The following is a 15133-nucleotide window of genomic DNA, read 5'->3' on the forward strand; positions in this document are numbered from 1 at the left end:
CTCTAGGGGCTGCATGTCGCAACTACTGAGCCCACGTGCTGCAAGTACTGACACCCACACGGCTAGAGCCCATGCTCCGCAACAAGAGAAGCCACTGCAATGAGAAGCCCACGCACCGCAATGAAGAGCAGCCCCCGCTCGCTGCAACTAGAGAAAGTCCACGTGCAGCCAAGACCTGACGCAGCCAAAAAAAAAAAAGACTGAAGGGGAATATCATCAAAGTCCATAAAATCAAGAAGGCAGTTATAAACCTTATAACACTCCTTTCTCTCAAAGGGTAACAGATTGAATATATAAGTAGGTTCAAAATTAATTTAGATAAATGCTTACATAATAAATGCATAATAGATTATTGAGAGAACTGAAGATGGTCTGTGGTATATTATTACTTTTCTGAAGTGGAGTATAGGAAACCAAATCTTTCTTACAAATGAGAAGTAGAACTTGTCAGCACATTAAAAACACTTTGGAAACTTAGAAAAAGACCAATGCCAAGGCCCCACAGCAGAGCTATTAAAACAGAATCTCTAGAAATGGGGCTCAGCTACTGGTATTTTAAAAAAACCTCCTCAAATGCTTGTAAAGGTGCACTAGGGTTTAGAAACTGCTGGTAAGTCAGGTTCTCTAGAGCAACTTGTCTTAACTATTTCATCTTGTATATAATTTTCACTTTTGCCATCCACAATCAGAATTCCATTTTGTCATAACCTCATCTTTTTTTCCTGCTGCCTCTTTTAGCTTCTGTTCCACGGTGCCAGGTGTCTTAGAGCCTTCTTATGAAAATGCGTGTTCATGCATGGGTGGACACTCAATAAGTATTAGACAAAAATAATAACAACAATAAAAGTAACAATTATGGGCGCCACTTCTCCCCAGATTAAATCAACAGAAATGCCTGGGCCAGGACGACCTGCAGGACTACCCAACAGGTGGATAATGTCACTGTAGCATCAAGAACTGCAATGTTCTGTGCTGGCCAACTGAAGTAAAGATACCAAGCAGCAGCTACAAGGAGAAGAACGAAACCGCAAGTCTGCCGTCTGTATTAAAATTTCTGAATCCTAATGTTATCGGTATTACTTTTTTCCCGGGAAACAAAATCTCCAAATAACAAGAAGCTGCTTTGCACCGCCAAAAGCTGCATAGGGGCAGGCTGCCAACAGGACCATCCGGACACGCTGCAGTGGCATCTCCAGGCGGGTTCCTTTAAACTGCCTTCCCTTGGGCCAACTCCCCACTGCGGCGCAGCCCCACAGCCAGCACTTGCACGCGCCGCCCTACCTGCCCCCAGGCGGCTGCGGAGCTGCGCTTCTCCGCCCACGCTGCCTTCCAGCCGCAGTGCGCGGCCTTGGCCTTGAACACGCGTGCGCGCGAGCGAGGGTGGGCGGGCCGAAGTTGGAGGAGGCGGGGGCAGGCCCTTGCCGTCTGCAGTCCATTGGCTGTCTCCCCGTAGTCCCCGCCCCCAGGCGTTCGAGACGGCGGGGCGGGCCACGTCAGGCAGCCGGCGTGGGGTTGAGCTTGTGGCAGAAAGAAGGTAAGCTATGCGGGTGGTAGGCGGCAGGCTGCGGGCAGCTGCCTCCAGCACAGAGGCCGCCGGGTCGCACCCGCCGGTGGCCTGACTCAGCTTGCTGGGAGGGAGGCTGAGGCCCTGTGGGCCTGGAGCTCTGATGGGAGATGGGGCAGTGGAGCATGTGGTGAGAGGGCCGCGTCGCGGTGTGGGCGGCCAGGAAGGGGACAGGTCTTGCCGTTTGCCCTCGTCCTGTCCTGTCTGAACTCCTGAAGAACTAGGCCTTCTACGTTAGAGAGCTCTCGGATGCCTGGGTGGGGCCGGCTCTGGTGCCTACGGTGGGGCTCAGCGGGATCCAGGAAACAGGTCGGAAACAGGTCGGCGCGATCTTTGCATACCTTCCTGCAGCAGGTTGCAGTCGTCCCACTCTCCCCCGACCGATTCCCTACTCGAAGGCAGCACAGGGGATTCCAGCCCTGTTCTGCTCGTCCTGGGGTGACTGTCTCCTCCTGATTTCCAGTGACTCACTTAGATCCTGTCCACTTTAATGCAAAGGCTTATGGGTGAACAGGGCCTGTTTTCAGACCTCCTGGTTCTCTGGCTCTGTACTCATTTGCAGGAATTCCCTGAAGAAACAGTATATATCTGTATCCCTCTCTATATATCACATACGTATATGAATGTATGTTTTGAAATGTCTGCAACAGCTATACAAAGATTTGCAGAGACTTGCCGCTGTGTTGCCCCTACTCTCCATGAATTTTAATTTCAGCCATGGCATCCTGATCCCTCAGTTTAGTTTCTGAATTTGGAGCTTCTAAAATCAGTGAAATCATGCTATCAAGTATCATGCAATCAATCATTCATCTGTTCAGCACTTTTTTGATGTGTTCCTTCATGGTCAAGGTCTTATGCCATAAACTAAAATGGGCATTCCCTGTCTTTTTCTTCCAGTTTATCTGCCAGTTTTATTGTCTCGATTTGATGATTCAGTTTCAGGTTCTAGATTTAGACACAGAAGCTTATGATCCTGTATCATAAGCTACAGCTCTTCTGGGACCTCATTCAGTTTTCCTTACTTTCACCTCTGCTAAGCCTCAGACCATGATGGCCTTGAGGCATAATCCTGCTAAGTATCGCTAAAGACCCTAGGTCTCAGGCACCTATCCATAAAGTGAGGTGATGGGGTTAGAAATATTTAGTAATATTGAGATATTCAAGGACAGGATGGGCAGATTGCATGTTTACTGAACTGTGTTAACAGTTGAGAAGTGACCATTTAAAAAACCCTGGATATATTTTAAGATAATGTGTTTTACTCTTCCTGAATCTGTCCATATTGACGTTTTGACTAGCAAGCAAGTGCATGTTTACAATTTTGATTCACATCCAATTCCTGCACTCAAAGCACTATGACTCATCTAAATTTTGAAATGTAATAATCAGGAGCTTTTTAATGTTACATTTAAAGATATGATATAAAAACATTGGATAAGAATGCAATTTTTGAAGCATTTTTACTTGCTTTAGTAGATTAGTGGTAACTAAAACCTCTGCCTTGGTTATTTGCTTACTTGGTTAATATTAGGTAGTTGTCATCACCTGGCTAATGTCTTTCAGTATCATGTCTTTGTTAACATTTATTTTATCAACCTAAAATTTACTGGATTTTAATTGATTGGTGTCTCCAGTTGAGAATTGATAACCAAAAGGTAAATAAATCATTAGTTTGAGAATAAAAATGCCCATAGAGATGTAACAATAGTTTTTCACTTGTTGATTGATTGATGGTACTTATTAAGCAATTCGTTTAGCCTTCCTGCAGGTGTTAAATTTCTAGAATAGTTTTTCTGAGACATAATATTCATAGCCTTGTGATACTTTTTGACTATTATTCACAAACCATTAGGTGAATTAAATTAAACCTCTTTATCACTATTAGGGGTTTGGAAAATTTAAGAAAGTTGAACTTTAAAAAATTTTGCTTTTGTTAGATCTTTCTTGTTCTAGAAATGGAGCAGATTAAGATGGGAAGATGAGGAGAAATGCTAGAGCTGAGGGCAAAAATCTAAGTGGAGTCTTCTGGTTTAAAATTTGGGGAGACTCATAGGATTCAGGTGTATATGAAAATATCTGTGTGAAGAAAAAAATTAAAATTTCGGGAGAAAAGCACAATGAAAAGTGAAATTATAACTATATTTGGAAGAAATGTAAGGAAATAGTAGTTTCAGGGTTATTTATGGGTCTATAGCAAAACCTGATCTTAATATTTCTTGATTGATGACAATGAGCTCAGTTTATCTCAAAAAAGAAACCTGGGTGATAATTTAAACTTTGATCAGGTGGGCAATAGATGTTTCTTTAGGAGATGTGAAATCTATAAGTATTATATATTTTTAAAACTACTACAGATCTAGAGATGAGCAATATAATACAATATGATATAGTTATATAAGTATAATATAAATCTTTGATTCACAATTAGTGATAAATTGTTTGGAGGTTGTGTGTACTATTTCCACACGATAGGAAACAAATTTGCTAAGCTAATAGGACAAGGGATGTTTGTCATTTTTCTCCCATTTCAATTATTTGAAACAGATTTTTCAAGCAATGTGGAAGATCCCATCTCTTTTCAAACAATAGATTGAACATTGTTGTTTTTACAAATTGGGTCCACCAAGTACTTCTGGCCTCATAATTTTTTAACCTGTTCCAAGCCACATTAGTAATATAATTGTAATATATAATTTTATAATATATAAAAAGTAATATATATATAAAGTAATAATATATAAAAAGTAATATAATTGCATTTATGATTTAAAAATTTTGTTAATTTATATTGGCTTTCATTCAGTTAGCCTGAGTTACTTTAGTTTTATGTATTTTGAAGACATTTCAAAAGCTATGACATTAAATACTGTAAAATTTTCCATTGTTCATTTCTTTAGGCCCAAGGAAGTTGAGAATTCAAACTGCATAGATAAGTTTGTTATTATTTATTTAAAGATTCATGATTTCACTTGGGACCAATGACACATTCCATTCAAGCTTCTAACCTGAAGATTTCAGTTCTTTCAGTTGTTTTAGAATATATCCTCTAATCTCTTTTTGGTCAGATACAGTGACTGCTCATTTGGCTGATAAGCGTGTTGAACAAATGTTATAATTGTGAATGTTGAACTGTAGTTTTGTTATGAGGTTTTCTGGCTGCCAGGGTGTATCTTTCCCTCCTCTTTTGACAACCTTTTTCTTTGGCCTTGCTGCTCTCAGAATTTACTTTGAATTTTACTCTGTTTAACAGTCATTGAACTGGTTGATTTATGCGATCAGACCTTCAGGTTTTAGCATATGCTGTTAGGACAAAACATGGAGGGAGTGGAGGAAACTTTTTATTAAAGTTGTTTTGAATTGCTGAAACATGTAAATAAATGGAATTTTTACAGGTTCATACGTGTTAAAGATATTGTATTCATTATTTATTTTTTCACTCAGTAAAGACAGAGCATCTGCTCTGGTCCCAAGTCCCTAACTTTTCTTCAGGAGTTTATAGTATTGCTTGGAAGCCACAGACAAGGCCAAAATACAATGAGATAAATATTATAATTAGATGTATGCATCGAGTATAGTGGGGAATAGAGGAAAACTGTGTGAGTGTGAGATTTTAAGACATTCAGAAGAGGCTTTCTGGAGGCATTTTCATCTGAACTGAATTTTGAGAGCAAGTAGCGATTGTTTGGTGAGGATGGTGGATAAGGCATTGTAGGCACAAGAAAGAACTAAGGCCAAATGAACAGGTTACAGACAAAACACAGACTTTAATGTGTTAAGGAGAGAATAGAGAGATGAGGTTTAATAAGTAAACAAACACCAAATAATAAAAGGCCCTCTTCCCCACCATGTTAAAGGTTTTGAACATTATCCTTCAGGCTGTGGTGGTCCATGGGGAAGAGATTTTAAGTGGAGGAAAGTTAAGATCAGTTTTATGTGGCAATGTGCAGAATGAATTGTAGTGGAGCAAGGCCCAATTGTGAAGGCAAGATATGATAGAACTCCAAATTATGCAGTGGGGCTCGAGGATAGGATGGATGCAAGGTATATTAAGATGGTGAAGTTGGTGCCCACTTGGATATGTGGGATGAGGAGAAGGTAGAGTCAAGGATGCCTCCTAGGTTTATGACTTCCTAAGATAGGAATCACATGAGGATTATCACATGTATGGGAGAATAAGATCGGTCTTGAACGTGCTTTTAGGTCACACAATTGGTGCTATTCAGTGGGCAGTTGGCCACATTCGTCTGGGGATGAGGAAAGGGATTCTAGGTAATGTAGAGATTAAAATGTTATTGACATATAAGTGGTAGTGAAAACAGTGTTGAGAGTGGATGTGATACCTAAGACGGAGTTTGAGGAATAAGAAAGAATAAAACAGAAGAGGAACTCTGGGAAGCACCACCATATAAGGAAGATGATCCAATGAAAAAGACTGAGAAAGACAGTGGAGCTCTAGAAGACAAGGAGGGAGAGAATTTGAGAAGGCGAGAATGGTCAGCTGTCAAATACCATCAGGAATGGAAGAAAGAGCTGACTAGAGATTTTGGGAAAGTTTACCAGTTAGGCAAGGAGCATTCATTTGTAGTGACACTAGTTCATATAATTGTGTGACTTTCTATAGCAAAATTCAGTAGAACTAGAGAATAGTTCTAGATAGTTCTAGAAATAGAGAATAGTTGGAATGATCCAGTATTTGGATTTTATAATGTACCTATGGTAGGAATGCAAGGGAATTCAAGGTCTTGACAAGATGGTGGTTGAAGTGATGGCATGTGAGGTTTAGACTGGATAGAGGTGATGACCAGGCCAGGAGCAGGCTGAAAGATTGAGAGAAAATAATAGGTTCAAGGGATTAGAAGTCAGAATGAAGTAAATATACACGTGTAGGTAGGTATAAGGGAGATAGCTGATAGGATAGAAGTACTCTGTAGTCTGAGTAGAATATTGGAGTTTTAGATTTTTAGAGTGCTGATGGAGTGTAGGGTTTGGCCATGGATGTAGATGGATGAAATGGAGGTTACATGAAGGTGTTCAAGAACAATGAGACTGGTGTGTTGGATGAATCACTCACCTAGATGTTGACCCCAGATGATTGTATACCCAGGGTGGAGAGAGATACTATGAGATAGACCATGGTTTCTTAGGTTTTAGACTGCCAGTGGTAGTGATCAGTATACATGAGAGATGAAGATACCTGGATATGCACCCTCAGAGGTGTGGGGTAGATGGTATGGAAATATTCTTCTGAGCCTTGGAGCTTGGAAGGATGATTAGCCTTCACTGAAGTGGCCAGCAAAGAAGAAAAGTCTAGTTTTTGTAGGCCTGAGAGGTAGGGGAAGCATCTAATGAAGAGGCTGAGCATCTAATAACAAAACTCATTGACCGTGGTATCCGAGTCCAAAAGGTTGGGACTGTTTAGTGTTTAGTGAGAAGGAAGGCAGGTTAGAAAAAAGTTAGATTTGGGTGTGAGAGTGACAGTTTTTCTGAAGCGCATGGCTGGCTTTGAAGTTAAAAATAGTAGTTTGGATTTCAAGTTTTGGTGAAGCCTCCTGTTATCAACTTTATCCATCAAATAATTACAGTTTCAGTAGTAGGATAGCAGGTATAGGACTAGTTCCAAATTTAAAAATAACATATATCTCCAATGAATATTTATGTTACGAGAAAGGAGGGGGTTTTTGCTTTTTGCACCTCTTTTTGACCTTTGGACTTCCAAAATATTTTGGCAAATACAGTTGACCCTTGAACAACATGGGTTTGAACTGAGAGGATCCACTTATACTTGGATTTTTTTCAATAAATATGTGCTACAGTACTACACGATCCATGGTTGGTTGGATCCATGCATGTGGAACCGTGGGTAGGGAGGGCCGACCGTAAAGCCATATGTGAGTTTTCCACTCCAGGGAGGGTCAGCGCCCCTCAGCGCCACATTGTTCAAGAGTCAGCTGTACTTCTCATCACATGTGACAGCTCTCATCTATTAGGATGCCTGGAAGGTTATGTTGAGCATTTTTAGGTTGGTTCTGGTCTCGGAGGTGTGAAAAATGCTTTGATAACTGATGACAGTTGCCATGGATGTGGGAGGTGGGTGTACCTGATTTCCCTCTGATTTCTCTCCATTATTTTAGGACTGAGATTCTTGTGGAATAGTCTCTGTGTTTCTAAGTCTCTCTTCCTCGCTCATGCACGAAGATTCCTTTCACCTACTCCAGGATTTGGCTCCAGTGTCTCTCCTGCAAGATCACATTTTCCCTCATTACTGGATTATTCCCTTCAGTATCTAAACATGCTGTTATTTCTCCTACCTTAAAATAATTACTCTTCCTTGACTCCATTTCCTCCTTATGCCACCACACAACTTCCCTTTATGGCAAAACTTATGTGTCCAATTACTTCCTCCCATTTGTTATTAAACTCACTTTCATCAGACTTTCTCCCTTCCTACTCTAAAAAAAATTGCTTTCCTCAAAGTCACTAATGACTTTCATTTTGCTAAGTCCAAAGATCTGTTTTTAATCCTCATCTTTTGCTTGACAGATCATTTTCCCAACTTTATTGACATTTGATTGACACATAACTTTGCGTAAGTTTAAGGTACAGCATGTTGATTTGATACATTTAGAAGTTGCAAAATGATTTCCACCATAGTATGAGCCACCACCTGTATCCTGTCACATAGTTGCCATTTCCTATCAGCAGTTTTTCCTCCTACCCCTCTGCTCCTTTTCAATTCCTTTACTGGTTCTTTCTTATCTCTCTGACCTCTCAACATTGAAGAGCTCCTGGGCTCAGTCCTCATGGTCCTAAATACTAGCTTTAAATACTAATAATACCCTATTAGCCCCCAAATATATATATATATATATATATATATTTTTTTTTAATATATATATTTATATATATACACTTGCCTGGACCTCTTCCTTTGAACTCTAGACTCTGTGTATCCAGATGCCTACTCAGCATTTCTTTTTGGATGACTAATAGAAATCTCAAATTCAGCTCCTGATTTTCTTCCTATACCTGCTTCATCTGTGGTCTTTCCCACCTCAATTCATGGAAACTTGACCTTTTCCATGACTTGGGCGAAAATCTTGGGTGTCATCCCTGACTCATCTCTCACAAGCCACCTGTAAACTATTAGGAAAGCCTATTGGCTGTCCCTTCAAAATATGTCTAGAATCTGAGTACTTCTCACTACCCACTGCTCTCACTCTAGTCTAAGCCTCCATTGTCTATGTCCTTGATGTTGTGACAGCCTCTGTATCAGTTATGTATTACCACTCACCGTTGGAATTTAGTGGCTTAAAGCAACAATCATTTATTAGTTTATGGTTCTGGGGCTGGCAATTTGGATCAGGCTTGGGGAGGTCGGGGTGGGGGGAGTTCTTTTGCTGGTGGGCTCACTCATGTAGCAAATGGGGACTGGTGGGTTTGGAGGCTTCAGCTGGGATGGCTTATCTCTGCTACACCAGGACCAGTAAGCTGTCCCATGCTTCTTAACACGGTGCTCTAATAGAGCCAAGAGAACGAGAGGGAGCTGTATGGCCTTTTGAGATGTAGACTAAGAATTCCCACAACTTCACTTCTCCCACTGTTGTTCATAGTTACAAAGACAGCCCAAATCCAAGGGGATGTTGAAATAGACTACTTATGAGAGGAGCAGCAGAGGTACTTTGTAAGGAAATGTGCATACAGGAACAGGGAAGAATTTGGGGCCATTTTTTTGCAATCTGCCATAGTCTCCTAACTGATCTGTTCTCTCTTTGTCTCCTACCATATTGTCAGCAGAGTAGCCAAAGTGATTATTTTTAAAACATAAGATTTCTTCTCTCTTCCAAAACCCTCTGATGGCTTCCCATTGCCACCAAAGTAAAAAGCAAAGTCTTTACTGTGGCCTGTGAGGCTTGCCACCATCTGACCCCTTTGTTGCTTCTCCAGGTTCATTTCCAACTACTCTCCACTCACTCACTAACTCTGCTCAGTTAGCCTCTTTGCTCTTCCTCAAACATCTGACGCATGCTCTCACCATGGCTTTTTTTAAAAAATAGATCTTTATTGGAGTATAATTGCTTCACAATAGTGTGTTAGTTTCTGTTGCACAACAACGTGAATCAGCTATACGTATACATATATCCCCATATCTCCTCCCTCTTGCATCTCCCTCCCACCCTCCCTATCCCACCCCCTAGGTCGTCACAAAGCATTGAGTTGATCTCCCTGTGCTATGCAGCAGCTTCCCACTAGCTAGCTATTTTACATTTGGTAGTGTATATATGTCCATGCCACTCTCTCACTTCATCCCAGCTTCCCCCTAGCCCCCACCACGTGTCCTCAGGTGCATTCTCTACGTTTGCATCTTTATTCCTGTCCTGCCACTAGGTTCATCAGTACCATTTTTTTTTTTTTAGGATTCCATATGTATGTGTTAGCATACGGTATTTGTTTTTCTCTTTCTGACTTAGTTCACTCTGTATGACAGACTCTAGGTCCATCCACCCCACTACAAAAAACTCAATTTCGTTTCGTTTTATGGCTGAGTAATATTCCATTGTATATATGTGCCACATCTTCTTCATCCATTCATCTGTCGATGGACACTTAGGTTGCTTCCATGTCCTGGCTATTGTATTTTTTTTGTTTTGTTTTTTTGTTTGTTTGTTTTTTGCGATACATGGGCCTCTCACTGTTGTGGCCTGTCCCATTGCGGAGCACGGGCTCCGGATGCTCACGGGCCCAGCCGCTCCAGGGCATGTGGGATCTTCCCAGACCCAGGGCACGAACCCGTGTCCCCTGCATCGGCAGGCGGACTCTCAACCACTGCGCCACCAGGGAAGCCCCTGGCTATTGTAAATAGTGCTGCAGTAAACATTGCGGTACATGACTCCTTTTGAATTATGGTTTTCTCAGGATATATGCCCAGTAGTGGGATTGCTGGGTCGTATGGTACTTCTGTTTTTAGTTTTTTAAGGAACCTCCATACTGTTCTCCATAGTGACTGTATCACTTTACATTCCCACCAACACTGCAGGAGGGTTCCCTTTTCACCACACCCTTTCCAGCATTTATTGTTTGTAGATTTTTTGATGATGGCCATTCTGACCGGTGTGAGGTGATACCTCATTGTAGTTTTGATTTGCATTTCTCTAATAATTAGTGATGTTGAACATCTTTTCATGTGCCTCTTGGCCATCTGTATGTCTTCTTTGGTGAAATGTCTATTTAGGTCTTCCGCCAATTTTTTAATTGGGTTGTTTCTTTTTTTGATATTGAGCTCCATGAGCTGTGTGTATATTTTGGAGATTAATCGTTTGTCCTTTGTTTCATTTGCAAATATTTTCTCCCATTCTGAGGGTTGTCTTTTGGTCTTGTTTATGGTTTCCTTTGATGTACAAAAGCTTTAATTTTAATTAGGTCCCATTTGTTTATTTTTGATTTTATTTTTATTACTCTAGGAGGTGGATCAAAAAAGATCTTGCTGTGGTTTATGTCAAAGAGTGTTTTTCCTATGTTTTCCTCGAAGAGTTTTATAGTGTCTGGTCTTACATTTATATGTTTAATCCATTTGGAGTTTATTTTTGTGTATGGTGTTAGGTAGTGTTCTAATTTCATCCTTTTACATGTAGCTGTCCAGTTTTCTGGCACCACTTATTGAAGAGGCTGTCTTTTCTCCACTGTATGTTCTTGCCTCCTTTGTCATAAATTAGGTGACCATATGTGTGTGGGTTTATCTCTGGGCTTTCTATCCTGTACCATTGATCTATATTTCTGTTTTTGTGCCAGTACCATACTGTGTTGATTACTGTAGCTTTGAAGTATAGTTTGAAGTCAGGGAGCCTGATTCCTCCAGCTCCGTTCTTTCTCAAGATTGCTTTGGCTATTCAAGGTCTTTTAAAAAAATTATTTATTTATTGAATTTTTTATTTTGGCTGCACTGGGTCTTAATTGTAGCACATGGGATCTTCATTGCAGCACATGGGATCTTTAGCTGTGGCATGGAGGCTCTTAGTTGCGGATGTGGACTCTTAGTTGCAGCATGCATGTGAGATCTAGTTCCCCAACGAGGGATCACACCTGTGCCCCCTGCAGTGGAAGCACAGAGTCTTAACCACTGGACTGCCAGGGAAGTCCCCAGTTTGAATTTTTTTAGGCAAGAATATTCTTGGAGGGTTCTGTGTATGTCTTCTTATTTCTTCACATCATAAGGACACAGTGTCTGGTTTCTCACTTTTAATGATGCTAAGATGAATCAATGGGTTCAGGTGGTATCATTCAGAGCCCTCTAATATAAAGTTCCCATCATCCTTTAACTTAATTATTTTAGCAACAATTGAGTCACTCACAAATCAATTAGATATTAACAAAGTGACCTCATATTTTTAAAGGTTTTTTTTTTTAAGAAATGAATACATTTTCATTTTCTTCACATTTCTCTTTACAGTATCAATTCACAACCAATTTTTCCCATCCCCCCTCCCTGAATCCTAAATTTGCTCACAGTCACAGTGCCTTCAGAATGTATTGAACATATAAAGCTTGGAAGGAGTTATGAAATGGAATGGACAATGAAGGCTGAGTGAATAGGGAAGTAAGGATTATCTACCCACCTACATACTGATTTGCCTGTCTCCCCTCCCTCCTTTATATCTCCCTCTTTTTACTTCGTGAGATTTTCCGCTCCGTAGGATAGTTAGGGTTTAGCAGGCCACCGAGGCCTTATGGGGATTAGGAAGTGGGGCATGTGCTGACAGCAGCATTGGTATTGGGTGTGAATTGAATGCAAATCCAGGCTAGAGCTAAGCATACAAAATTTAACATTTGTTTTGTTATAGTGAAGATTGGCTTCAAATAAAATTGAGAAGAAGATGAAGCTTGTACTCTCTGCACTTAGCGCCCTTTTGTCATGTAGCCTTTCCTTCCTGACATAGACAAAAGTAAATTGCACCTCATGGATTTAGGAGACTTGCACATTGTTGCACTGTTTCAAAAACAAGACTCCTTTAGTCTTCTGCATGTCAGTATGTGACTGCATCTTTCTTCCACTTGTCTGAACTGAAAACCTTGGGGTCATCCTTCACTCTTCTTACATTCCACATCCAGTCCATTAGCAAATTCTGTCAAAATATGTGTAAACTCTGACCTCTTCCCATCTCTACTGCTCTTCTCTTTGTCCAAGGCAATATGGTTTCTTTTCTGGATTATTGCCATAATCCCCTAACTGGTCTCCTTCTTCCCATCCTTGCCCACTTATGGCCTGTTCTCCAGAGAAGCTAGAATGAACTTTTTAAAATGACTGTCAAGTATGCCATGCCCTTGTCCCAAAGCATCTAGGACTACCTGTGCCACTCAGGAACATCCAGAGCCCACAGCGTCTACAGGGGCTTCTGTCATCTGGGCCCCTGCTTCACTCTGTCATCTTACTGCCCAGCTTGCGCACTTGCACCAACCATACTGGTGTCCTTGGTCTTCCCTGAATTTGCCACATGTGCTTTTACTTCAGGGTTGTTGCCCTTAGTGTTCCTTCTGTCTGGAATGCTCAGTATTTCCTCCCAGTCTGTGTCCAAATGTCACTATATCAGAAAGACTTTTCTTTATTCTTTGACAGATGCTGAAACATGTAAAGACCGCCCGAAAATTTATCTATCGATGACAACAGTTTTGTTGTATATGCATTTTTGGAATGGGTATATGTTTATGTTGCATATATGCATATATGTTGTATATGCATTTTTGGAAAGTTAAAGGATAAATTAAACTCTTTGTATTGTAATTTAAGCAATTAAAAATAAGTATCCTTTATAAAGTTCCGTCATGCTAGATGAATAAATTTTACAGATCTGCTCTACAATGTAGTGCCAATTGTTAACAGTACGGTATTGTGCACGCCAAAAAACGAAAACAAAAGGACGCAAGGGAACTTTGGAAGGTGTTGCATATGTCTGTTATGTTGATTGTGATGATGGTATCATGGGTGTTTGCACATGTCTAAACTCATCAAATTGCACACATTAAATAAGTGCATTTCTTTGTACATCCATTATACTTCAATAAATCTGTTAAAAAATACCTCTGTCGACTGAGGCCAACATCCTTGATTAAAATGAGATTGGAGGAAGTTGAACACACTGGAGGAACACTTAATTTTTTTCAGGGACAGATGGACTAATCTTCTGGCAAACAATTTAGAATCAAAGGTAATTCTGTTAGCTTAGTTGTTTGGAACTCTGCAGGACCATTATAGCATCTAATAACTCAAAGGTGTGACTTTCTCATTAAATAGCTCTTAATAAGCAGTGTAATTGGATCAAGTGAGGCTTTTTATCTTGGTGTGTGCTGTGGTGAAACTGCCTCTTTAGACAGTGATAAAAGACCATGGTTTCAAGTGAATAAATAAGATCACAATTTTTTTTTTATTGAGACTAAAAAATTGAACTTACATTTTTATTTGAAGAGAATTAATAATTTCTATTTAATGTAAGAAAGTAATGTATGCCCATTGTAGGGGGGCACATTAAATGTAGCAAATATAAGGAGGAGAGGAATAGTATGTAATCAGTCATCAACTTATTAACCAGAAATAACTTAACATTTTTGCATATTCACTTTTTTCCTTGATCTTGTGTCTTTATATCTATAATTTAAACTTGGTTGTGTTCACCATTGTGTATAAAAATTTCTTACAATTTTTTTACTCTGTCATGAGCATTTCTTTATATTATTAAAACTCTTTGTAAATGTTTTTCACATTACTAATCAAAATTTTACCTGCATATTACTTAGCTTACCTTTTAGATCAGTCAGTGAATAACTTTGCACAAAAGAAGCTTGCTTTTAAGCCTTTTATATTCTTACACTTTTGAAATGGGAGGTGAATAGAACTTGAAGCATGTATGCCACACTTTGGGATATAGCCAAGAAGTGCCAAACACTAAGGTCAAATGATCAGTAAGTACCCTGACTGCCCACTCCCACAGAGTGGGTTAGTTTTGGACCTACCCCAGACTTTCAGCTTTATTGTGCTAAGTTCTCTATGGAATTGAGTATGGTGGGTTGGGGCTTGGGGAGATGCTTGTGGTCCTGGGAACCATGCTGATTCTGCCTTACATCTGAGGCTTTGCTCCAGAGCTGATCTGGCCTTTGAGGACCTTTGTATCAGTTTGGAGGTAAGACAGATTGGGAGCAATTTCATAAAGAGAGTTTGAATTTGGACTGAGAGGCAGAAGTAGTTTTTGAGACTGAAATGAAGCTCTGAGCACTGGCTTCATTGTGAGTTGCTGGCTCACTGCTGTTCATCTAGTCAGTCATTTACTTCCAGCATAGTGTTGAAAAGTTCCATTGAACCCTGTACATGTGAAAATTGTATGTATTGGTTTTAAAATTTGTGCAATTAAAAATAATTGTCGCGAACAGCTAGGTGTTCCTCCTCCTCCCCTTCCCATTCCTCCTCTTCTTCTTCTGCCAACTGGATATTAGCATTTCATTGCAGGATCCTTTTCTTGAACATACAGCTTGGTGTCTCTGTACTAATGTGAAAGGATTTACTAATGATCGTCTGCCCAGTATAGT

At 40.2% G+C, this 15133-nt stretch overlaps 1 protein-coding gene across 2 annotated transcripts in view; it reads left to right on the forward strand.

The window, feature by feature from the left end:
* The first annotated feature begins 1507 nt into the window (after positions 1-1507).
* FOCAD (focadhesin) overlaps positions 1508-15133 on the forward strand; it is a 311434-nt gene continuing 297808 nt past the window's right edge. Inside the window, exon 1 of one of the 2 annotated variants that reach the window (XM_027105950.1) lies at positions 1508-1534. Coding sequence is in view for 1 of the 2 variants with exons in the window: in XM_027105949.1 (XP_026961750.1) it covers positions 1668-1694 (27 nt within the window). In the remaining variant the exon portion in view is untranslated. Of the gene's footprint in view, positions 1535-1614; positions 1695-15133 lie in introns of those variants that run through there. The other variant, XM_027105949.1, reaches the window with a different exon arrangement.

Source organism: Aethalodelphis obliquidens, unplaced genomic scaffold (assembly GCF_003676395.1).
Source record: "Aethalodelphis obliquidens isolate GAN/ISIS:26980383/991018 unplaced genomic scaffold, ASM367639v1 scaffold7, whole genome shotgun sequence".
Taxonomy (NCBI): Eukaryota; Metazoa; Chordata; class Mammalia; order Artiodactyla; family Delphinidae; genus Aethalodelphis; species Aethalodelphis obliquidens.